Source organism: Furipterus horrens, unplaced genomic scaffold (assembly GCF_987537825.1).
Source record: "Furipterus horrens unplaced genomic scaffold, mFurHor1.1.pri manual_scaffold_7, whole genome shotgun sequence".
NCBI lineage: Eukaryota > Metazoa > Chordata > Mammalia > Chiroptera > Furipteridae > Furipterus > Furipterus horrens.
This window is the reverse complement of record NW_028327177.1, coordinates 83,937,422-83,964,547: the sequence shown is the minus strand read 5'-3', so window position 1 is coordinate 83,964,547 and position 27,126 is coordinate 83,937,422. Positions and strand designations below refer to the sequence as shown.

The following is a 27,126-nucleotide window of genomic DNA, read 5'->3' as shown; positions in this document are numbered from 1 at the left end:
AACTGACTCAGCTGCCCCCCCCCCTTCTTTTTAGGAACTTAATTTATTGATAGAATGGCTTTAAAAGTTATTGATTTTTAAATTTCTCTGTAACCAGCCACATTACTCAATTATCTGATTAAATCTGGAGTGGTTTTACTGGAAATTGTTGGGTTTTCTAAGGCAAAAGTCATTACATAGGATGAGAAGGGTTCCTTTCTATTCTCCTTCCTCTTTTCCTTTCCCAGTGTTCCTACTGTTTATTTCATTTTCGTGCCTTACTGTGTTCACCAGAACCTTTGAGGAATTTGATTAATACTGCTGACAGCAGGCATCCCTATCTCGTTTCAATTTCTAATTCCGTTGCTGTGTGTGTGGTTGAGTATGGGTTTATAACATACCTTCTTCATCATGGCTTTTAATGTCTCTTTTTAAAAAATCCTAATTCCTGTCCTTTTAAGCATTTCCTTATTATTTTGTTCTATTTTAAACACAACACTTCTTTTAGACAGAATGTAACTAGGCCTTTTAATGGAATAATTTGATTATTTCACAAACAATTATATAGATAATTTTTATTTTTAACTTGCTTTGTTATATATTTTTACATGTGGTTTCTTATCAGTTTTCTTATTTTTGCTGGTTTGATCAAGTTATTTCAGATTGTTAATTAATGCAGTTACTTTGGAAACTTTACTAGACATTTCCATTCCATTAATGATTACCTTTTCTTTCCCTGTACTTTTAACTGGAATATGTATTTACCATTATTGAAAATGAGGTACTAGTGATTTTTCCTCAGCAACTTAACTTGCCTGTGATTGTTTTGTTTTTGTACCTCCTACTTCTACCCTCGTCACTTCCTTCTCTCTCATGCCCAGATGAGAACTTAAAAGTTACTTTTACTCCTATCTTTAGCCCTCTCCCAACTCCTAGATTTTCATGAGACAATTTAATACTATTAGTTCAAGTCTTTAACTAGGTACTGCTTTGCTGTATATGTTTTGTTTCAAGAGTTCTGATTTAGAATTTATTAGATGCTACCAGATAAGTTACTCATTATTTGTTTAGATTAAACTGTATATAAAACTATCATATTTCATGAATCTAAAAAGCTTTTTAAAAAATTTTTAGCACTTCTGAAATTAAGAAATGCCTTATAATTGATTGTTAGATTTACAGTTGGCAGCATTTGTTTTTTATAGCTTGTAGAGTCAGTGAAATTGATACAATACATGAAACTATATATGGAGGGAAAGCAAATGCAAATACAAAGTTTATTTTACTTCTATTGCCTCTTCTATTCTTCCCAGAGAGCCTCTGTTCTAATTTGTTTGTTCTCTAGTCAAAATTCTTTCACAGGTGTTTTGCTGGGTGATGCATGTGAACGGAACATTTTGTGAGTATCCATGCATCTTTATTTTTCCTTCCAGGTGCCAGATGTACTGTTTGGCTACCGACTTTCTCTCAGTAGTCTGTTCTCTGCTATCATGTCCTCCAGGTCTCTTATCTTTTCTGTCATGATTCTGTTTTGCTGCTTTGAGCAATTTTTTCCATTTGATCTTACAGACCACATATTTGGACCTTTGCCACGACCCATTCTTTCCTTCAGCTATTTACTGTATGGTTTATTTGGAAAATCATATTTTTAGATCCAGGAATACTCTCTCTGTTGTACTTAAATCTTCCTAAGTTCCGTTGTTATTTTTCTGACCCATATTGACCTCTTGTCTTGAAGTAACTTTGTTTGTGGGTTTTCTGCCTTTGTCCTGACTGATCACTGTCTTTTTGGGTGCTCAGCCTTCTTCGGGCACAGTCCTGGCCTTGGCATTTAATGATTGAGAGAGACAAGCCCCCCACTTCCCCCAAGAGTCATCTGACCTCCACAGTCCAGGCTTTTTCTGGAACCATAAATTTAAAGTCCTTTATCCAGAGTTTCAAGATGCTGGTCTTGAGGCACTTGCCCACCTTCCAGAAAGATTAAAACCTCACACATCCCAGTTCCCTCCTCTACACCACAGAGACCAAGGCTTCAATTCCATGCGCTGTCTGCAGGCTCCAGGCCTGTGTCTGTTGCAGCAGACAGATTAAAGATGATAGTGGAGGTAAAGGGCGATGAGTTCATGTCAGCCTGTTCCCAGGATCATTATGAAGCCTGGACTTTTCTTTTTTTCATTCCCTTAATGGTTGTGGATGTATGCTTTTGCTTAGACTTACCAACAATGGGAAGAAAAGCACAGAAGTTGTAAGATATGTGGTATAAATGATGTTAATAGTTCTCATCTTCTTTCTTCTTTTCCTGTGTGAGGATCGATTGTACTTCCCTGACTGCTGTTAAATGATTTGCAATTCCTCCTTGTCCCGTGGTTAGGCTTGGCCTTATGACTTGTCATAGCAAGTGGAATGTATGCAGAAGTGACAGCATGCTAGTTCTGAACAGAGCTTGAAGAGCTCTACCAAGTTTCTGTTAGTCCTCTTCTGCCTTTTGTCTTGCGAATGGCATGTCTTAGATTTTGTGTGTTCCTTCTGATTGGGTCTGGGAATGAGAAGACGCTGGAGCACAGGCAACCACTTGAGGGCAGCCACGCCAACCCAAAGCTGATGCGTGATTGAAGGGGAAAGCAAGTTTGTGAGGCGCCACTGGACACTCAAGGTTTCTTGGGTAGTGCAGCAACGCTGGCTGAGAAATCTGGCTTAATTTCTTGTTCTCCCTTTGATTAGTAAATATTTTTCCCATCATCTTTTAAAATCTACATCAGACCCTGAAGTTTGTTTCCTATCTTTCCTAATTGATTGATAGGCATAAACTAGTATTGTTGTTACTGTCAAACATTAATTAGCTGTGGTAGAGTGTTCACAAATTATTTAGTAAGACCCAACCTATGTAACAGAACTGAGGGAAAGATAACCAGTAAACTGGGGGCAATGTCTTATAGCAACTTATTCCACTCGTTTATCTAATACCTTAAATTCAACCCAAAACTATTCTTCTGAAGATATGGCTTCTCTCTTAATTATACAGAGTAAATCACTGGTAGTTCTTGACACCTGGGCTTTTATGTTATTTTCTATTATCATAAATGAATAAGAGTTAATCAGAGAGGCATTTATCGAGTTGTTTTCCAAAGCTTCTGTTTCCTGGAATTTAAAAAAAAAAAAAAAAAATATATATATATATATATATGCATATTTATTTGACTTGTTGACTTAACAAACATAACAAATGGGATCTATTTGTATTTTATCCCTTTCTCTATAATTGATATTCACTTTTTTCTTGTTATTAAGCTCTCAGAACATTGTTCTGACAAGTATTTATAAATCAATAGTTGATGAGTTGATGAGTGGAAAGAGTATTCATTGGACCATAAGCCAAAAGACCTTGATTCTTCCTTAATTTTGCCACCAGCCTTCTTCCCAACCTTCTCTTCTTTCATTCCTTTGCCTTTCCTCCTTCGCTTATGTAATAAATAGTTACTGGGTAGTCAGGTATACCAAATACTAAGATGTAATGATATGCAAACCAGACACTGCTACCTTACAGCCCTTATCAACTTTACTGTCTTTTTTCCTGCTCCCCCAACCCCTTCTTTCTTCTGACCATACTATAAATGGGTCAGTGCCACATTACTGCTCAGCCTCCTTGTCATTTTGTATTAGTGGGGCTGCTTTCTTGATTTTATTATTATTATTTTATCCTCACCCAAAGCCATTTTTTTCATTGCTTTTGGAAAGAAAGGAAGGGAGGATGGGGGGTAGGGGAGGGAGGGAGAGAGAGAGAGAGAGAGAGAGAGAGAGAGAGAGAGAGAGAGATCAATTTGCTGGGTCTCATACACTCCTTGACCAGGGATTGAACCCACTACAAAGGCATGTGCCCTGACTGGGAATCGAACCCACGACCTTTGGTGTATAGGATGATGTTCCAACCACCTGAGCCGCACCAGCCAGGGCAGGGCTACTTTCTAATATGTTTTTCCTACCAATGGATTTTGTGGAGAGGTTGGAGGTGGTGCTGAGAGAGAAAGGCAAGTATGGGGGAGGGAGGGAGGAAACAGGTGAACTACTCACATGGCCTAACCACTATACAAACCTATTTTTATTTTTCACGATTCTTTTCAAGCTGTAATTTTGCAGAAGTGCTCAAAGGATGTATCTCTACAAATGATTTGAATATTAGGTGAGATGGTTATTGCTCCTGGTTACTCTTCTAAATTTAATTAATTTTATTTTTATTATTTAGAGTTTGGGAAACCATCAATTAGAACATCTTTATTACTAAAAAAACAGTTGCTCCAGAAATGGGAAAACCTGAAAATTAAGCATGTGCCTTAATTTACAAGAGCAGTTGGTAGAAAAATAAGTAACATAATCTACTTCCCAGTGTAGGACTTCTTGAGGGATTGGTTATTCATTTTTCCTCGCCCTCTATTTTGCTTTCTGAGTTAAGAGTTAAATGTGCCAACTGGGGGAAGAAAGAAGGATTTGTAAGTGGGGAAAACAACTGAATTATGCATGCTAATGTCATTTGCAGCTGCAGATGAAAATCTTAAGAACAGTCTCATTATATTTTGTAAGGAATTAAAGTTTGCATTCAGATTCCAACTGAAAACATCTGTTTCCTGATCCTGTGCCACAGTTCTAACATTTTGACAGGAATTCTGGTTTTGACATTTCTGAGTCTTTAGCACTTCTCTCTATTACTTTGGCTATTTCTTTAGAAGGCTTCAGTCAGCACTGCTTAACATACTGTAAATGACTTTGAAGAACTGAAAATGAACTTCTTCGTTGGTTTCTTATCCACAAAGGATAATTTCAGGTTTCATTAGCAAGAATCATCCTAACTGCTGAGTAGTTATTGTAAGAACTGTGAATCTGTTTCTGTTTTGTTTGTTTGCTTATTTTGTTCTTTAGTAAACTGAATTGAAAGATAGTTAAAAAAAAAGAAGCCAATGAAAATAAATGGACCACTGTGTATATGTCTGTTTATGTATGTATATGTATGTGTATTTCAGAGAAGGAAAACTCTGACTCCAAAAAACCTCCGCTGCCTTGCGGCATACCTCTTCAGGGGAAAGGCTAAGGGAGTAAACCCCGACAGAAAATCCGGAGCCGGAGTCCCTAAGGCGGTTTGACGTTGTAGTCAACACCGGCAACTCCTGCGGCGCACCTGAAGCCAAGCTGTATTGACTCCGTCTTTCCCTTGGACCCTTCAGCTGCGAAGAGAGGGGGGGTCTGCTGCTTGGGCAACAGCAGACCCTCCATATCACCCTGCCCAGGCTCTGTAGCTTCAGCTTCACTGGAGAGGACACTCCAGCGTCATCACAAGATGTCGATTCAACACGGGAGGAGACAGATACCGTGTCACTCCCGAGTCGGACTGCACAACCATTCTCGGCAGTGCAGATAGACTCTTAAGAAGCTACACCATCGTCTCTCGAGACGGACGGCTGCCGACGACGATGTATGTGTATTTATATAAAAATAGGTTTTTTTTCAGACTCATAGATACAGAGAACATTTTGACAGTTGCCAGATGGTAGGAAGTTGGGGTCAAAAAGATGAAGGGATTAGGAAGTACAAGTTGGAGGAGAGCAAAGGGGAGAAAAAATTGAAACTATTGTAACTATAATCAATAAAATATACTTAAAAAAGAGAAGTACAAGTTGGTAGTTACAGAATAGTCATAGGGATGTAAAATACCACATAAGGAATATAGTCAATAATATTGTAATAACTGTATGCTGTCAGATGAGTATTAGATTTATTGAGGTGATCATTTAGTAAGTTATAGAATGTCTAATCATGGGGTTGTATATCTGAAACTGATATTATGTCAACTGTAATTGAAATAAAAAGATAGTTTTTTAAAACATGTTTGAATTAAATGGAAACTTTAAAAGTATTCCTAATTTTATTTCTTAAGAATCTCAACTACCAAAAAGTTTTTTGTTTGTTTGTTTGTTTTTTGGTTGGGCACAAGTTATATCTCCTTGTGACCTCATATTTACATTCTGCTAAGTCAGGCACAGGTTGGTAGTTCTTGATACCATAATTCCTCTGCATAAGTAATGGTTCCAGACCTGTGGAAAGTATTGAGCATTTGCTAGGAGTCAGTTAATATTGAACAGTATATCAGAATCACTTACTTGACATATGAAAGCTAGTGTGACTTTCTGATTTTCAGTTTGATTGGTTTCTTAAATTAAACTTCATACCTACGAGAGAATTTCTTTGTGCTCTGATATTCCTGAATGTTAACATTTTTAAGGATAATTATGCTAATCAAGGATTAACACTAGGCCTTAGCCTTCCATGTTATTAAGTATGTTCAGAAATTATATATTTACAATCTGTATGCTATACTAGAATCTCCTGTGTATTATAAATGATCAGCTTAACAAAAAAGTATTTTATGGGGAAAAATTAGAAATAAGTCCTCAAGGGATAGTTAAATATTATGAGATACTATGCAATGATCAGAAATGACAGCTCTATATTAATCAACATGGAATTATCTTTAAAACATTGTTTAGGGGGAAAAAATCAAATTTTGGAATTTTTTATATACTAATGTCTTATTTTTTAAAAAGGATAAAACTAAATATGTTGAGGTAAATGAGAAGCTATATCCCAAACTATTAATGTCAATTAACTGTGGTTAACTGAGGATAGGGAGCTTACTTTGACCTTTAGTTCCAGGCTTCTGTATATGAATTTTAATAATGAGAATGTGGTCATGCTTTACTTATATACTTATTTTTTATTAAGAAAAAATTAAAACCTAAACAAGGTAAGCAATAGTATAATACACCCAAAGTACTCACCACTAAGCTTCAGTAGTTATCAATATTCTGCCATTTTATCATCTGTATGTCCACCAGTTAGATTTGTGCGAGGAAGAAGGGAGGAGACCATTAAACCAGTTCAAAGCCTTTAGTGGGGAGGTCTAAGCAGCTGGGCTGAATCTGGAGTGGCTGCAGCCCCAAGCCACAGCAGATCAGAGGTTTTTAAGGGCTTGAGTCCTGCGAAACAGGATTGTCAAGAATCTGGGCAAGCATAACAACCTGACCGCAGGCTAAAACAATTGATTCTTGCAAAATGTGTAGAAGAGGTTTCTGAGAACACAGGACCCCAGGCATGACCACAGGCCACAAAACAGGGAGTGGTAGTTTTGAGAACACAGGACACCTGGGAAGACCACAGGTATCAGTTTCCGAGAACCAAGTGACCACCAGCCATAGCCTGTTTTGCAAGGTCTGATGCAGGTGGCTGGTCATGGGGTGGGAAAAATGGCAGTCTTTGGCCCTAACACCACCCACTCTTCACCTTGATTACTGTCATACTTTTTATAAATATATTTGTAGATAAAATCTTTATACATGGAATCACAATCATAGATACATCATTTTGAAGAATGAAAAAGTCATGTAATCCACACCCCTCTTATGATATTGAAGATTTCCATAAGCCTGGAACGTGCTCCGGTGTCCCATTGTTACCAAGCAGCAGTTGGGGTCCTGCTGCCTGGTGCCACCCTCTAGACAAAATTCTGGAGGCAGAGGTTTGGTGATAAAGGAAAGGAGCCTTTATTCAAAAACTTCACAGTTTTGGAATAACAGCTTTCCACATGCATTACTCACCTAAGCCTATCAATTAAGGCTAAACTCTAACACCTGAGCTGTCCTGTCATTTTTTTTTTTTCCTCCCCGTTAGTTTTAATTATTTTATTTCTATAAGGTTAGTTCACAAACTAAAACATAAGCTCCAAAAGCTACACAACTTTGGAAGAATGGCAGGCTTCTGCCTCAGAGCTCATCCCCTCTAAAACACCCAAAGAATAAACCTGCCACCCTCTGCCAGGCCAGCCCAACCCTAGGCTGTGCCTGGAGTTTCTTCATATCCACAATATTGTCCATTGGGAAATGCAGGCAGCTGCAGCACAATCATCCAGGCATTCTCAAGGAAGAAGAGCCTGAGAGAGAGAGCTAGAGAGAGCCAGTGCTTGTTTGAGAGCCCAAGAGCACTTCTTTTATTCCAGAGGCATTCAGCTTCTCAGCCAGTCCTGTCCTAGGCTGTTTACCATTGCCTTGGGCAAACTCCTATGGCCTCTTCCTACCCCTTTCCAGTGTTCTGATCAGATTTTTCTGTATCCCCATCTCAGTCAGTCTGCCCACTCAGGTAATTCTGCTTTTTCTTAGAACTTTATATAAATAGAGTTATACAATATAAACCGTTTCTGGTCTGACTTTTTTTGCTTGACGTAATGTGTGTGACAATCATCCATGTTATAGCACGTATCAGTAGTTCTTTTCATTTTATTACTAATATTCCATTGTATGAATACACCACAATTTGTATAGCCTTTCTCCTGTTCATGGGCACTAACTATTGTGATTAAAGCTGCTGTAACAGTCATGTATAAATTTATTATAGACATATATTGTCATTGCTTTTGAATACATATCTCGGGATAAAATTTTTGGATCAAATAAAAACTTAGCAAACCCCCTTTGAAAGTCATTGTTCTGTTTTAAATTCCTACCAAGAAAATATGAGAGTTGTGGTTGCTCCACATGCTTATTTTTATTTGGTTTTGTCAGTCTTGTTCATATCAGCTTTTATAGTGGTTGTATAATGGCACCATAAAATGTGCTTTTTAAAAATGTTTTTTTTTAATTGTGGTAAAATAGATATAACAAAATTTGCCATTTTAATCACTTTAAGTGTACACTTCAGTATTAGTCACAATGTAGTGCAATGATTACTACTGTGTACTCCTGAAACTATTTAATCACTTCATACAGACAGAAACTCTACTCATTCAGCAATGACTCCCCACTCCCCTCTCCCTTGAGTCCCAGGAAACATTTAATTAGGTTTCTTTATTAGTTTGCCTATTCTAGCTATTTCTTGTAGGTAGAATTGTACAGTGTTTGTCCTTTTCTATCTGGCTTAATGTTTTCAGGGTTCCTCCATATTGTAGTATATATCAGAGTTTCGTTTCTTTTTATGGCTGAATAGCATTCCATTGTATGGATATACCACATTTTGTTTATCTATTAATTTGTTGATGGACACTTGCCTCATTTGGTTATTGTGAATAATGATGCAGATAGTTGTGTACAAGTATCTGTTTGAGTCTCTGTTTTTAACTTATTTTGGTTATATAACTAGGAAAGGAATAACTAGGTTGTATGGTAATTCTATGTTTAACTTTTTGAAGAACCACAAGACTTTTTCTTAGTGTGTTTTAACTAACATTTCCCTGATGGCTAATGATGTTGAATATCTTTTCATGTGTTTATATTAGTGATTTGAATATCTTTCTTTGTGAAATGTTTGTTCAAGTCTTTCATGCATTTTAAAAATTGGGTTATTAGTTTTTCTTTTTATTAAGTTTTGAAGGTTCTTTGTATATTTTGAAAAGAAGTTCTTTGTCATATATATTTTTCAAACTTTCTTCCAGTCTGTTAACTTGTCTTTTTATTAAGAATTAAAATTTTACAAATATTTTTAAACGGTGGTAAAATACACATAGTATACAACTGAGTTGTAGTAAGCATTTTTACATTGCTGTGCAACCAGTCTCCCAAACTCTTTTTATTTTGTAAAACTGAAACTCTTTATCCATTAAACAGTAACTCCACATTTCCCTCTTCTCCCAGCCTTCATTTTTTCTGTTTCTATGAATTTATATGATACTTCATATAAATGTAATCATATAGTATTTGTCTTTTTGTGACTAACGTAGTTCACTTGCCATAATGTACTCAAGTGTAGCAAGTCGAAATTCCCTTCTTTTTAGGGCTAAGCAATATTCCACTGTGCATTTACAACATTTTTTGTATCCATTCACCCATCAATGGATACTTGCGTTACTTCCATTTTGGTTATTGTGCATAAATGCTACTATGAACATGAATGTACAAATACCTCCCTGAGTCCTTGCTTTCAGTTCTTTAGTGTATGTGCCCAGAAATGGAATTGCTAAGTCATACGATAATTCTGTTTTTGAGGAACTTCCATACTGTTTTCCAAGTGACTGCACCATTTTACGTTCCCACCAATTTCTTCACATCCTCATCCATACTTGTTATTTTCTGGGTTTTTTGATAGTAGTTTCCTAATGGATAATATCTCATTGTGGTTTTGAGTTACATTTCCTTAATGATTAGTAATTTTTAGTATCTTTTCATATGCTTAATGGTTGTTTGTATATCTTTGTTTGGAGAAATGTCTATAAATATTCTTTGCCCATTTAAAAATTCAGGTTGTTTGTTTCTTCTGTTGTTGAGTTATAGGAGTTCTTTATATGTTCTGAATACTAACCCCTTATGTGATATATGATTTGCAAATATTTTCTTCCATTTCAGTCTGTTTGATTGTGTCCTTTGATACACAGATGTTTTAAATTTTGATGTAATTCCATATGTCTAGTTTTGCTTTTGTTGTCTGTGGATTGGTGTTATACCCAAGAAACCATTGCCAAATATAATGTCATGAAGGTTTCCTCTAGTTTTATTGTTTTACGTCTTACATTTAGATCTTTGATCCATTTTGAGTTAATTTTTGTATATGGTGTAAGGTAAGCGTCTAACTTAATTCCTCTGCATATGAGTATCTAGTTTGCCTAGTACCATTTATCCTTTCCCCATTGAATGGTTTTGTTGAAGATCATTTGATCGTATATGCAAGGGTTTATTTCTGAGCTCTCTATTCTATTTCATCGGTCTGTAGGTCCCTGTTGATGCCACTACTGCATTGTGTTGCTTACTATAGCTTTGTAGTAAGTTCTGATACTCTGAATGCTCCTGTCTTTGAGATGTAATAGATTATTTAAGAATAAAACTACTGATATTCATCTCCTTTTCAATATTAGATTTTCATACTCTTGTGTCCATGCTTGCTTTCTGTGGAAAGATTCTTTAGGAATTTTAGTATGTTTCAGAAATATGGGGAATAATTAACTTCCAGTGTTTCCTACTTTTAGATTAATTTCCTTTACTATATATACATGATTTCTCCTATATACAGTGCACATAAATAGCTTATAGTTGTTAAATTTAAAAATAATATATATTTATGGTGTGTGTGTGCGCGTGTGTGTGTGTGTGTGATATGCTAGCAGACCAGATTTGAATGGATCTCACTCTTTAAAAGAAAAAATTTAATAACAAGTCACATTGGGACAAATGGTTTTTAGGTCTTCAACTTCATTTGTCCTTTGTTACCACTGGGGTTGAAAGAGAAAAGGCACAGAGCATTTAAGAGGAGAAATGGCTTTATTGTTGTGTGACACTAGAATGAAAAATCCTAAATCAAGCACAGAAATTTGGACACAGTCATGCAACAAAAAGGAGACTCCCTGTGGGATCCCTTGAAAATTGGAACGGCCAGTGTTTGGACCCACCCTGATATCCATGCTGCTCTTCAAACCTCTTCTGATTTGAGGTCTTAGCAGTTTCTGTGATTTTTTTTTTTTTTTTTTTTTTGTCTTATTGCTAGAAAATATTGGGGTTATTTCTGAAAGTATGATAACTCACACTGCATTTTAAATATACTTTCTTATTCCTTAGGCTTCCTTGATCACTCATAGTAGTAATATGTTCATTGCAGCTTACAATCAGTCTTTCTTTTTTTTTTAAGTGAATTGGTATTTTTATTTGACCTTTCCAATGAAAAATAGAATTTTAGAGCTAAATGATACAAGTCTTATATTCATATCTCCTTAGTTACATTATATATTACATCATTATTTGTTAAAGGACTTATAAGGTTACAGGCATTTATTTTAAGATCACAGCATTATAAGCATTTATTGACTTCAAGGATGATTCTACTCCAATACTTGGTGATAGGTAAAGTGTCGTTATAATGTAATTTTGTACATTCTTCATTTCTTTAGTAACACCTAACACTTCCTTCCCCTGTTTACCACACCCAGATTTCAGTTTATCCATTTCGCATGGAATCCTCACATACACTCTTGCGTAGAATTGTTGCTATGCTTATTATTAGTGGAATCCATGTTAAATTTTAGCAGGTTTTTTTCCTTCTACATCTGCCTCTTTGATGGTAGCTGGTTTTACTGCCACTCACTTATTAATGCCCTGGGTCTTAACAACCTTATTCAAACAAAACATCTTAAATGGAGGCATTAAAAAGGTCAAAACAGTGAGCCATTTTGTAACTTTTAGTGCAATAAAATGTGTATGTTGTGTTTGGAATATAAGACTTATGAGTATAGTTATGCATTTTCTTTATCTATAAAACATTTTAGAATAACAGCTTACATCTGTTTGGGGTTTTAAATTCTACATTTTGAAGAAACATCACTGTTACGTAACTCCAAACCAGACAGGCCTTGCTGGGAACTGTGGAAGCTGGGAGAAGTGTTTGTTTTTGCTGTGAAGCGGTGTTTGCTGGGGAGCACGTTTCATTATTATTTCTTCATATGGTAAATGACAAGATGCATGCAATATGATTTTGACTTGAAGAATATTTGAAAAATTTTCACACATCAGGAGTTTATCTTATGAGGGAAATTTCACTTTCAGAAACCAGAAATTTAATTATTTAAACATTTAATTACCTTTAACCGTCAATTAATCTTGTTTTAGAAAATAAAGTTGGGATTTACTACCAGCTCATTTTTAAAAATTAATACCCAGTGGGATAGTTTGGCTGTTTCAAATGTGTGATTTTAAGATTACTTCTTTAAATTAAAGGAACAATTTAATGAGTAATAATTAATCAAGGAAAATGGACAAAATCTAATACAGGGTGGGACAAAAGTAGGTTTACAGTTGTGAGTACGTGAAGCAGAGTTTATTTTTGTATTATTATTTATTAATTATTGTATTATTTTCCATATGAACAACTGTAAACCTGTACCCCCCCCATATTATGTATTAAGTACTGAAGAAGTGCAGATAACATACAGTGCAATTTTATGAGTTATTTTGATCAAGAAGTAAAGAATGCTAACGTGGACAGTTACAGTAAATTTTAAGGCCTTTTTCACTTTGTAAGTGTGAAATACTTACATTCTTGTTAAAATGTGACACATTTACATTTGGGAGGAAAGAGTACAAAGAAGAAGATTAAAATCATCTGTACTACTACTGCCTGTGCTCCTTTTGGGTATTTTATTACATATTGTGTATTTTTAAAAATTTGGTTTAAATAGTTAATTTAATTGGAAATACAGCACTTTAGTTTCAGAGTAGAAAGTGTCAGATGCTTTCATGGTTTTATGGCAAAAAAAACCCTAAACTAAATTAAACTCTTATTGTAGCACTTTGATATATGGGGTAGAGTGTTGCTTATTTATGAGGATGACAATCTTCTCTGAGATTCTGCTTAAACCAATCTATTGACATTGATTTTTTTTTTCTCACTGTCATTTCCTATCTAAATGGAAGACAAATTTTCTTTCTGTGGCCACTGTCAAGCCCAGGGCTATCATTTGTTCCAGCATTGTAAGAGAGATGATGTTAGATTCTTAATTTCTGAATAAATATAAATATTTCAGAAGTAATTTAATGCCTTTTAATTCAAAGGCCGTTAATTCTTCAACATTGTGATCACACACACTCATGCACTCACACACTTGCATTGCACACACACAAACTCACACACTCACACTTACAAATTCACACACCCACAACCACACTGTTAATTCAAAGTCCACATTTACTTTTCACCAATGAGCTGAGAACAGAGTAACAGTCCTGGGGCATGGCCTGCTTGTGAGCAGCGTCGTCCCCAGCACAGGCCAGTGGGGTCAGTGGGTGGATATTACATGGGTTGGTGGGTGGGGTCCATTGGGGTTCTTTTATTTCAAAAAATGTGGAGATGTTACAGAAACAGGGGAGTCCAAAAATCCCCAGAGTTTGCGGCTGGGGGATGGGGAAAAGGAAGCAGCTTTTAGAATGCCTCCACATGCCTGAGGCTGGTGGCTAGTGTCTTTTTTATGCAAAATGGCTTTAATGCATCCAAAGCCTCAGGTAGATGGGAGGGGACTTGGACCAGGGGATGTTATGGAGAAAGCACACAGAGCTTGCGTGAGGTTCTGTGAATGGTCAGAACTGGTTACCGCACCCACTGCATCAGAGGACGTAGTCAGGGATTTAAAAATAAGCGGCAGACGTTTTAGCCAGGCGGACCGTGTGGATTTAACTAAGACTGAGGCTGACTGTGCGGATTTGACTGAGGCTGAGGCTGATTGTGCAGATTACAAAAGGACTAACTATGCAGTTTCCAAGGAGGCTGAGAATCCATGAGGTTCTGGATTAAAAGCTGGTGGACCCCATAACACAGACGAGGTCTCCCTAATCAGGATTGAATGATTGGCAGCTACTGGTAAAGCTGAACTGTGTTTGGAAAGTAGGGAAAGGGTTTCTCTGACTTTTCTAAAACTAGCCTGGTTTGTTGGGGGTGGGGGAGGCAAGGATATGTGTTTATGGGCGTTTTAAAGAACATAAGACTTAACAACAGAAATCCGCAAATAACTAAATCTATATAACTTTTAAATAAACAATTCTTTTTCTTTTCACTAAACTCTGGTATTGAGAGTTGTAATTCTGGCGGCGGGCAATCGGGCCCCTAACTAAAGAGCCTGTGGGTTTGTTTTCAATTGGAGCAGCCCAGGGGTTCTGTAACAGAGATAGGGTTCTATTTTTTAGAATTTTGGAAAGTTTAATTAAAAGCAAATAGATTATACTGAGGGTGAAGGTACTCTATTAAGATAAATGCACTTAGATGTAATTTAGGAGTCAGGGTGTCTGACCTTCTTAATTCTAACTGTACCTTTAGGCTAGTTACACAGCTTCTCTGAACCTCCATTTCCTCATCTATAAAACGGGGATGGTAATAATACCTCTCTTATAGGGTTGTGAGGACTCCTTAAAATAAAACCTGTGAAGTGCTTGTTAGCACAATGCCTGACACATGATAAGTGCCTGATAATTCCAACTCTTATTGTTATACAACTAATTGTTAATTCTTATGTAAGTGTAGTGGATAAGCCCACCACTCATACTTCATTACTACACATTTCGCTTCTCTTTGCTGCTCTTGTGTCTACATCGGGCATTCAGGAGCCCTCTATGCCTCCGACATTGATCAGCTGTTCTTTCTTGAGGGGTGCAGACTTGCCACTCCCATGCTGTTTCTCTGGACCCCCCTATCTCAGCTTCCTCTTGCCAGTGGTTCCGTCTACCTCCGCTCCTTCCCTCCACCTGCCTTGCCCTCTACCTTTTCTCACTCATCTCCCTCTGGTCTCTTCTTTCCTTCTCCCTTTCTTTCTCCCACTCCTGTCTTTCTCCAACTTCTCTCCTCCTTCCTCTATCTATCCCCCTCTTCCTGTTTACTTTCTCTCTTGCCCCCTTCTTCTCTTCTCTGCCCTTCCTTCTCTTTCTTTTTCACTCCTCTTTTCCCCTCTCCCTTCTTTCCCTTCCCCTTCTTCTCTCCCCTCTTCCTTTCTGGTCCTTTTATCTCTCTACTCCAGCTCTTTCTCCCTCTTTGACTCTACCCCTCTGTCCCCCTCTCCCCTGCCCTTTCTTCTCTTTTAAACCCTAATTCTTGGCCTGCTCAGGAGCAGATAGCTCTAGCTCTTAAGCAGAAATATGCCAGGTCTTTATTATATATGGATACGAAATATTTATTTTGTCATTTTAGTAGCTGAGCCTCTCCATATTGTGCTTTTCTCCCACTTGAAAAAAGAGTATCAAGGCATCATTTTCTGTTTCATAGGCTCAAAGACTTAGTGGAATGCTAAAGGCAGTCACGGTTAACTTGTTTCCTAAAACCTACATGTGTAGTAAACCTATATGTTTGCTTAATTTTAGCCTTTATTATATACATAGTTAAAATGAAATGTTCTCAATAATTATGGGTTTGTGTAGTCACGCTAGGCAAAGTCTGATATTCTCTGTTTAATTTACTTGATTTTTTTTTTTTCTCTTCAGATTCCTTTCTCATTGGTCCAGTTTCCCTTATGGGAGTCCTTAAAAGTAAGTTTCCAATCTTCATATACAATTCCCCTCTATTATAAATACTCAATAGTTTCAATGTGTAATAGTAGAATATAACATTGAGTAGCAGTTTAAAAACTCAAAATTATGAAGGGTTGAGTTTTTTTTTGCGTGTGATTTACATGCCAATACAGTCTTTTAAGCTTGTCCAGGTGTCTCGTGATCCTGAGAAATAATCATAATGGACACATCTGAAGTCTAAAATGTTAAAGAAAAAAACGTACTTTGCTTTCTTCTGTATTGCATCTCTTTTCTACCCAGTTGAATTTTATTTCCCTTCACTCTGTGTGTGTGTGTGTAAGTTAAGGAATGACAATGAGAGTAAGTGAGAACGGAAAGAAGCAAAGCCCAGACTGTTCAGCCAGGCCTCCCTGTGCAGTCTCTTCCCTCTGCTGCTCACCCACTGAGCCTTGTTACCCCCACTGAGAAGGAAGGAGCAGAGCTGCTGACTTGTAAGTCAGCGTCAAGGAAGGTCACTTACTGTATTTGTTTTTCATCTTCTGATAAGACGATTTTTAAAATTATGGGTCATGGTATGAATTGTGTGGGTGTCTGCCAGCATTTTAAAGACTGTAATAAAAAGAAAATTATTAACAGAGATATGTTATATGTTAAGGTTAAGTCCTGTTTTGTAGAACTTTGGAGCTGTGCGTGCATATACACACATCTCTTTACTGGGTTTCAATGTAAAATATATTTCTCACTGTAGATAATGATCAAAAGAATTTGAAAGCCCTTGTTCAATGGAAAATGGTTGATAAATCACCAAACTGTACAATGGCAAAGTATCTAGGTAGACATTTGATAATATAAAAAATAAAAGAGTTACTCCCACTGTTGTTTGGAATTAGTAATCGTGTGATGTGCTCATGGAAAATGTCTGTTGAAGAATAACAAAAATTATCTGCACTCTAAAAAAGTATTCTGTGGTGGTTATAACATGGGATAAGAAAATGAGACAGAACATTAATCATAAAAAGTGAACTCTGGAATATTAAGTATTGAGAAATAGTTATAAGTGATCTGATTTTAAGGAGTAGCACAGTTTATTTAATACAGGTTTTGGGTCTTTCATTGTTGTCTTGTTTGTTTTTACCATTTTCTCTGTGCTGCATGGTGAAAATGGATCTCTGAGGCAGGGTTTCTGCACGTGATGTAACAGCTATCCAATGAGAAGGTTACATTCCGTAGGCATAACTGCTCCCCTTTTTTTGTGGGTGACAGAAGAACAATGGAGCCAGCAGCTGTCCAGCAAACAAGACTCACTTCATTAGTGTCTCAATAGCCAGCATTTACACCACTTCTGCACACCAACATCCTGTGCCCTGTTTCTGCATAGGAATGTTTTGAGGCCCAAAAAGGGAAAAAGCATGGGGTTTATTTCTTTTCAGTATTAAGGACATGTGTAATATTCTAGCTAGTTAAGAAATGTCTAGAACTTTTCAGAGTAATCATGGTAACAATGTTGAGCTTTAACAGTTTTCTTTGAGCAAGTGTTAAGATGCTGTAGTTGTTTTTTTTAAAATTGGGTTTATTGAGGAATAATTTTCTGAGAGTAAAATTCAACCTTTATAACTATACATTTTTAGAGTTTTAATAAATGTTTATTACTGCCACCATAACCAAAATATCTATAGAATATTTATAGTTTTGCCTTTTCTAGAATACTGTATAAATAGAACCACATACTAGTTAGCATTTTGTAGCATTTTGTGCCTGTTTTTTTCTATATAATATGATGCTGTTGAGATCATTCATGTTTTTGCCTGTACCAGTAGTTTGTTCCCTTTTGCTGCTAAGTAGTGTTTCACCATATGTATGTAGTCGTTTATCTGGTCATTAGTTCATGCACATTTGAGTTGTTCGATGATTATGAATGAAGCTGCTATAGATGTTTGCATACAGATACTTGTGAGGATGTATGTTTTTATTTTTATTGGGTAGGTATCTAGGAGTGGGATTGCTGGACTGTTTTCTGAAGTGGTTGTGCCATTTCGCAACAACGTATGAGAGTTCCAGTTGCTTTGCGTCCATCTGGTTGCTCGTTATTATGAGATTCTTAAAAAACTTAGTCAATCTAATAGTTTTGTACTGCTATCTCATTGTAGTATGAATTTGCAGTTCTCTCATGGCTAAATAATATTGAGTATCTTTTCATATAATGGTGTTTAAAAAGAAACTTCCAACTGTGAAATCATAGTGCTTTTCAGAGCGGATAATTTTTGGCTCTTCTTTTATTTTTGTGTTTATAGTTTTATCCATTTTAATTTGCTTTTGCAAACATAGAGAGATTTTATTATATGGAAGGGTGTTTCTGTTATGTTTATGTGGAAATACTGCTTAGGGAGATTTTTCTGGGTAAAGACTTAAGATGGCATGCCCATTGTACTATAAGGAGTGGGTGTTGGGTGGTGGGGGTGGCCACTTTCAGCTTAAACTTACTCTGCATAAAATAGAAGGTACCAACTTTCTTCTAAAATCACTTTCTGCTGCCCTCTCCCTGATTTCCATTATTCATGCTGAGTGCTTGGTCCCAAACCCCAAATTAAAATCTGATTCTCTTTTTTTGTCTCTATATCTTATCACTCACATAGTTTGGTTGGCTTGGAGCTCTGGGAACCTGTGGCCTCCTTTTTACTAGATTCTTAGTAACTTATGCCTGTACTAAGTTAACAGATGCTCTGCTTTCTCATCCACTCTACACATGGAGTTTGTGTGATCTTCCTTTCTTTGAAGTTCTCAGAAATGTGTAACTTTCTAAAACTAAATCATGAAGTAGTTGCACTCAAGTTGTTGCATAGTTGTCCACACTGTGTTCCCACTGGTTTTTCCCGCTCCCCTCTCCTTATGTATTTTTTGGCAAAGTCATTTCCCTTCAGCCAGAATATTATGGAATAAAAGTGGGGGTTCATCTGCCTGTTGCCACAAGAGCCAAACTAATGAGGTAGGTGCTGATACAGAAGGAAGAAGGTTTGATTCAGTTGCTGTACCATGTTTTTTTTTTTTTGTTATTATTATTTTTTAATTTTATTTTTTGGATTTTCAATTACAGTTGTCCCATTTTTCCCCCATTGCTCTCCCCTCAGCCCACCCTTTCTCCCACAATCATATCCCTCCCCGTTGTCCATGTCCACGAGTCATTTTTACACGTTCCTTGACTAAACCCCTCCCTTACTTACCCCCTTCTCTCCCTCCCCCCTCCCCCTTATTGACAGCTATTCTGCTCCTTGTCCTATTTAGTTTATGTTGTTCCAGTTGCTGTACCGTCTTGAAGAACAGGTGACTCCCCGTCTCAATGCTCATCTCTACAAAACCAGACCAAACCCAGTTGTCCTTGGCAAGGCCAGAACAAAAGACAGTGCCCAGAGTTCCTGCCCTATTTTATAGTACTGTACTTTGGAGCCCGAGGCAACTGCTAAGTGGTCATCCAGGTAGCTTAGCTTGTTCTTAGCTGTTGTTGGGCTTTAGGCTCCCTCCTGGAGGCTGCACGTGGAGCCGCCATGGCCATGACCATGCTGCTGCTAGGGCTGCCAGGTTGCGTGCTGCTGGACTGGAGACACACTGGCAAATGCTACACTGGGTCAGTAAGAGAGAGACTCCATCCTGGAGGAAGTGGGCCACATGACTGATAAGGACAGGCTAGTGCACCATCCAAGTGCAGTACCAAGGAGCGAGTGACATGCAAGAGAGCAGGTCCCAAGCAGCGAGCCATGAGCAAGAGCAGAGATGGTCCCCAGGAGCAAGCTACAAGCAAGAGCAAGCTACAAGCAGGAGCAGAGCTGGCCCTCAGCAGTGAGCCACAAGTAAGAGAGGGGTTCTTTGTTCTGCTGGGAATATATCCATTTTCGTTGTGGGATAGGCCAACTGCTTTCTCAGAAAGACCAGTTAAATTCCTAAACTTTTGTGCACTTTGGGTGGGTCCACCCCAACCAGTCCCTTCTTCCTCCAGGCTAGACTGACAGGCCTCTCTGGTCCAGCACCTCCCCTGCCACCATTCTGACTTCTGTGGTGCATGTGCCTGCCTCTACTGGTCCCACCCTTAATCTGGTATTGGATGGGCAGGGGCAAGGGCTTTTCCCCTTATCCAGTTTTCTTTCTAGCTTTTGATATCCTCTGGCCTCATCCATTCATCTTTCCAGTTTTCTGTGCTTGTGCCCTTACCATTCATATTTCCAGTCTTCAGCCCCCTCAGTGTAAGAACCACCCCCTGCTGCCATCCCACTGGTGGGGGTGACTCCCCTGACTCCACCGCCTCTCAAGGCTACTCGGCTTCCTTGCCCTTGGGGCCTCGTGGCACATCCTGTCATGGTGGCTGCAGTGGCTTGGCCATCTCTGGGCAAATGACCCACTTCAGCTCGACCCAACCACCGCTTCCACTGGGGGAGGCAGTGCCTTGCTGCTTGTGGTGTCCGCCAGGGTTCCCACCACCTCTAGGCTGGGCAGTTGGGTGGCTGAAATGCTACGATCAGCCAAGCCTCTGGGCTACTTGCGTCACCTGCAGAGGGGCACCCCCTCCTCCCTGTAGCTTGGCATAGTCTACCAGGTGTTGAGTGCCTGAGCTTACTGAGAAGGCGCAGGTGGAAGGTATGGGCTCATACACTGGTAACAAGAATAGGTTCCTTATTGCCCCTGTTCTGCGGCTCCTTTCTGCAGTGTGCATCCACAGGTCCAAATACCATGCACCTTTTATAGACACTTCAGTTTTTTTTTTTCCTCCTGCTTGAAGTCTTTCAATCCAGGATTAGAAAATTTACTTTTACTAACCAAGCATATGTCTGTACTGCTGATTGGTATACAATCATATTGTATTTAAAGCATCTTGAAACTAAGCCTTATCATATTTGAACAAAGCCTTAGCCCCTTTCATTTACAGATATGTGACACACATCATCAGTATACATGTGCTGTCTGCCTGCTCTGGGCTAGACATTGTTCCATTTCACAGCAATGCAAAGATAAGACATAGCTCATGCCCTTGGGAGGCTTCTAGTCTACCAGTCACACCACAGACCACTTCAAGATATTGAGTCATTGAAGACTGTTCAAAGTAATGTGGGAGCTAGTCTGCCATACTCCACAAATCATGTCACTATACTACTACATTTTATTTATTTATTTATTTATTTATTTATTTATTTATTTATTTATTATCATATCCACAATTTCTGAGAAGATAATTGTCTTTTATGTTGAGTTTGGAACTTTCTGGCAACCCAACAAAAAGAGAAACATGATAGATTCCATGTTCCTAATTTCCCGATAAAGACTCTTACATAACTTCTTAGTTGGTCTTGTCCCTTGACGCTGGATGACTTGACCTGTGTAGCTCTGCTGTGGATCACCTCCTCAGTTACAGCCTAATGTAACCAGCTTTCTAGTAGATTTCCTCACTCATATGTCTTAGGGGAACCAGTTCAGAATAGAACTCCTGGTGTTCGTTCTCCTCCTCACCTGCTTCTTCCCAGTTGTTCCCACCTCAGTAACTAGTACAGATATCTGTGCTTGCTAAAGTAGAAGCCCAAGAATTATTCCACAGTTCTCCTTTTCCCGCATCCCTCACCATCTAGCCCATCAACAAGTCCACTGTTCTGATTGAAATTTCTAACTTGCCTCTTGCTTAATTTGATACATTAGCCTCTCAGATGGCCTCCTGATTTCATTTTTGCTTCTCCACAATATCTTTTCTTCATAGCAGCCATAGTGATCTTGTAAAGAAAAGAACTTCTCTCTGCTTAAACCCTTCAGTGACATCTCTTTGAAAGATGAATAAAATCGAGTTTAACCTATGACTAACAGGGCCCTCTGTCATCTGGCCCTTCCTGCCTCACTGACCTTATCACCTGCTGCCATCTGCCACACTCTACCACAGTGTGTCCACTTACTGCACTGAGCCCTGCAGACTCCCTTCTGTTCTTTTTGAACACGCCACACTGGTACTTACCCCAGGGCCTTTGCATTTGTTGTGCCCTCTGCCAGAAATATACTTCCTTCATTCATTCTATATATCATTATTGAGTGTCTACTATGGGCCAGGCATTTTCCAGGTTCTAGAGATGTAGTGATGAAGAGGGCTGACAAAAATTTCTTCCCTCATTGAGCTTTCATTCTAGCTCTTTCCCTAGGCTTTTCTCATGTCCAACTCTTTTTTTTGTTGTTGTTGTTATCCAGATCTTAGATCATGTCACCCCAGAGAGGCATTCCTTGTCCACCCCTCTTTAGAATTGGACCTTTCCTTCTTTCCTCCTCAGTAATCACTGAACCGGTTTATTTCCTCCCTAGCATTTTAATAGAAGTTTATTTAGTTAGGCACATATCATTACATGAATACTTAATTTAAAAAGTCAGCTGTGTCTTTGGCTATATGCCAGGCACTGGGCTAAGAACTATACAGCTGACTCTTAAACAGCACAGGAGTTAGGGGAACTGACCCCCACCAAGTTAAATATCTGCATATAACTTAAGTTTACCCTTCACATACATGGATTGAAAATACTGGGGTTTTTCTTTTGTTTGTTTTTTTAATCTTCACCTGGGGATATGTTTATTGATTTTAGAGAGAGAGGCAGCGGGGGAGAGAGAGAGAGAGAAACTTTGATGTGAAAAACATTAATGGATTGCTCCCTGTACATGCCCCGACTAGGGGTTGGACCTTACAACCTTTTGGTGTACAGGATGGCACTCCAATCAACTGAGCCACCTGGCCAGGGCTGAATATACTGTTTTTGATCTGAGGTTTGATGAATCTGTGAGTGGGAAATTGGGGATATGGAGGGTCAATAAATACACAGTCATCTAGTAACCCAAGTCCTCAATTTCCTGTTCAATACCCTTTTCCTATGTTAATATTGCTAATGATAACCATAGTAATAAAAAACAATTAGAATACCCAACATTTCTCAAAGGTACAATGTGTCAGGTACTGTGATAACCACTTTCCATGAATTATCTCCTGTTAATCATGTTTATGACAGTGCTTGAGATAGGTGTTACATGGTCTTCTTTTGTAGATGAGGAAACTGGAGAAGAGTTTGAGCACCTTGTTCAAGGCTGCAAGATATAAAATTTAAGGGTACAGCCAAGATTTGAACCCCTGTCTGACTCAGAGTTGAAGTTCTTATTCATTTTACTCATAACTTTGCACAAAGCTTAAAATTGGCTAAAAAGTTGAGGTCATATTATAAAACATCATATTTAAGCTGTTTTAGCGAATTGTGTTGATTTCTTAACTTGCTGACATAAAGCTCAAAAACCTAGCCACTATATTTCTTAGACCAGCTCTCCCAAACACCCATGGTTCTGCTGCACTTGGGTAAGGATTGAACAACGTTCAGTTCACCAGTCAGCTCTCTGTGACCCACCATGGGGAGCATGGATGGTTTATGGTGGTGAGTGGAGCCAGACCACATTCTTCCACATGTTTTGTTTAATTTTTCATAGGACTTATTGGAGGAAGGAACTTTGTCTTTGATTATTTATATTTATGTTTATATTCCTTATGATATGTCTTTTACACAGCCAGGTTTATAACTATTGACTAATTAAGGGTTGGCATTCTCTTCCAAGTTCAATGCAAAGTTGAATAACTAGAATTAACTGTTTTATTTCTAATCAGTTTCTTTTAGAAGTATGTTCAAAGCTTTAACATACAAATTTACTCTCACTGAACTTGACATAAACAATAAGAATATTTTGAAAGTATATGATAAAATTTCTTATAAGAATGTTAGTTTTAATTTTTTACGTTGTCTGGATAGTCAACATCAGTGTACAGTACAGTGTAAAGGATTGTTAAGGATGCTGTTAGGTCTAAGTAGTTTTGCATCTAGCCACAAGGTATGATAAAGTTGTAAATCAGTAACTAGTATTGGGTTGGCCAAAAGTCCGTATGTCTTTTTCTGTAAAATAAAAGATGCATTTTTCATTTTTACCAATAACTATTGATTTGGATATTTTGAGTCTGTTGGCTATCTCTTGCTTGGTATAACATTGATTGTTCTCAATTAATGTCTTGACTGAATCACTATCAACTTCAACTGGTCTACCCGACCATGGAGCATCATCCAGCGAGAAATCTCCACGAAGCTTTGCACATCACTTTTAACATGTTTGATCAGTTACAGCACCTTCTCCATACACTGCACACATCTTCTGTTGTATTTCAGTTGCATTTTTGCCTTTCTTGAAATCATAAAGCATAATGTGCCAATCATGTTGTGTTTTTCTTCCATCTTCAGTATTACAAGGTTACACAAAAATTAACCAATTTTGATAAGTTTTTTTAATGCATGCTGATAAGACTGCGGTCACAACACAATTTAATGGAAAAAACCATCTTGCAGAAAAAAGCAAACCAACTTTTTGGCCAATCCAATAGAAATGCAGGCTTTAAGTTCAGATGCAACTTTGAAGCAAAATGAAAATAAAACTAGTTTGTTCATGTAAAGCTATGACATGCTGATGATTTTCTAAGATGAATTCATAGCTTTGTAGTAGAAATCAGGGACCAGTGGGTTATCATTTCAGTTATAGTACAGTGTATAAAATAATTACATTTTTCATTTACATTTTATAAATATTTTAAATAGCCAGTACCTTATAAAAGCTATGTAGTAGTCACGTTGAAGAGTAAATAACATGTTTATTATTATTGATTTCTATTTATTGTGAAAATGACACCATCCCACCCACAATATAATTGTCCCATACATTTAGTAATATAATCAAAATAGTAGTAACTTAGAGGATGCTCATTGTTCGGGGTCTCCACATACACCATGTCAGGAGACTGGGGCTACCCGGTGTCTGCACAGACATGTTTGGTCAGAACCTAGATTCCTATAAAGGTGTATGAAAGATTGGGAAGGAAATGAGGAAAGCTATGTGTGTGGTTTCTACTGCACTAAGTTTATGCCCTAAATTAAACACAACTTGTTAATATGGAAGAAAACAACTGAAAATAAGAGCGTAGTATTTATTATATGTCCAGATGACCAGTGAAGCCAGAGTCCATGAGACTGATTAGAATTTTAGTAAAATCACATTAACATTTTTAAAAAGTTTAAAAACTACAAGAACATTCAGATTCTTATGCCTTTATAGGTAGAAACATTAAAAATAAACATACCTTCTCTTGTTGATTCACAGGCAGCATCGTAAACATCAATTAAAATAATCGATTTTATTGTAACTGTTACTCAGTGAAATATTTTGATATTGTTGAATAACATGAATGGGACCTTTTATCCCTACCCCAAACTAACAAGACATCAAATCACAGATCCAGGAAGCTCAGAGAACCCCTAATCAGCATAAATGCCCTTCCAGTAAAACCTACCCACACATACCCCAAAATATTACTTTCTAACTATAAAACCTAAATATTACTAAGCAAACTCAGCCCATCTTGCTTTTGTTCAAGAATAATAAATAAATTTTCTTTTCCTTTAATTATCAGCACACTAACTTATTAAATACTTTCCTATAAATTCTTATTATTTTTACCACCTTACTTATCTAGAAGGCAAGTATTAAACCAAAATACAGTTTAACAACAATAAAAAAGAGGTACAAATCAACCCACACAAAGTTGGTGCTATTTATACATTTCAGGATAGTTTCAATCCAGTTGCCATTATAATCAAAATCGGCATGTGTATTCTAAATGATCTGTAGTTATCAGATATATCCAGTTTTAATTATGGAAACTAGCTCTATAGGAGAAATCTATTTTAGCCTTTCAGCCACTTCCTTATATTGCTAGAGCCACTCTGTGGCAGAAGTGAAAGCTTAATCATGGTTCCCAAGTATATTTTATTTCATTTTGGTTTAAAACTTTGCTTTGGGAAATATCTTTTTATGACATATATGATTTCTTCACAGAGAAATCATTCATTGAATTGAATAACTTTAGGCAAATGTTGCTTTGCTTTTAAAGTATATGTGCAGCAGCCACACTACAGCTTGCTCAGTGGTGGTATGGAGAGCATTTGCCTGAAGTTTTCTGCTGTTCAGTGTATTGTAAGATTCTGGTGGTAGGTTAAAAGCAGTGAGACCCACATAGAGGATTTTCATTCTGTTGTCTTGAATAAATTCTCATCTGATGTTATTCATTTGGAATTGAGATGATGATTCTGTACATGGACCTCTCCTTGTACCACATTTGGTAAAGCTTCATAATCTTGCAAAATGGGAATCACATAACTGCATTTGAATACAACCGGTAAAGAAGTCCGAAACTTAAGTTTTCCTGCACTAAAGCCACAACACTTATTTTTAACCTGTTATTCATTCCTAAGACAATAATGCACATCTGGGTGGGTGTTGTGAAGTGAAAAACCTTTTCTTTATGCTATACTTTAATAGAAAACACCTGGCCCAGCCTCAGCCTCCTAGCTATTTCTTAGTATTGTGCCTGATGTTTGCTCTCTATCCTCTTCATGCATCCTGGGGCTAATAACTGTTACCTTGGGGGCTGGGGACAGCCAAATTGCACCATGCTGTTCTTTCTCTGATAGGCCTTCAGTTAGAACAACCTGGTTGTTTTTGTAGTGATAGCACTAAGTATTCAGGATTTCCCATAATATGGTAGTGAATAACAAATATAATTAATTGAAGAAGGAAAACAGAAACAGGAAAAATCATATACCTGAAAGGTTTAAAACAGTGGTATGGTGAAATTCAATTAATCTTAGTAGTATTGTACTTACTTTAATCTCTTGTTTTGATATTATACTGTGGTCATATAAGATGTCAACATTAAGGGAAGCTGGATGAAAGGCATATGGGAACTGTACTATTTTTTGCAACTTTTTTGTAAGTCTAAAATCATTTTGAAATGAAATTTTCTGTATGAGCTCTTAGAAGTATTTTCCAATCAACCTATGTTAAGGAAACTTAAGGAAAACTGTAGAGATTTCCAGCTAAGATAAAGGCATAGTTGACATGCATCACCTTCCCACAACCAAAAGAAGAATTACATCTACCTCAAAACTAAAAACAACCAGAACAACCAGAAAATCTAACTGCATGGAAGTCCAACAAACAAAGATACAAAGAAGTGATACTCATCCAGACAGTGCCACAAGGAGATGAAACCAGACACCCTGCACTG

The 27,126-nt window shown here is 37.5% G+C and overlaps 1 protein-coding gene across 6 annotated transcripts in view; it reads left to right on the top strand.

Moving 5' to 3' along the window:
- Positions 1-27,126, top strand: part of SLC25A26 (solute carrier family 25 member 26) — a 159,669-nt gene that overhangs the window by 104,889 nt on the left and 27,654 nt on the right. For all 6 annotated transcript variants that reach the window (XM_090283875.1, XM_090283874.1, XM_090283872.1 and 3 more), the window contains one exon: positions 15,951-15,995. In XM_090283875.1, coding sequence (XP_090140001.1) covers positions 15,951-15,995 — 45 coding nt within the window. The remainder of the gene's footprint in view (positions 1-15,950; positions 15,996-27,126) is intronic.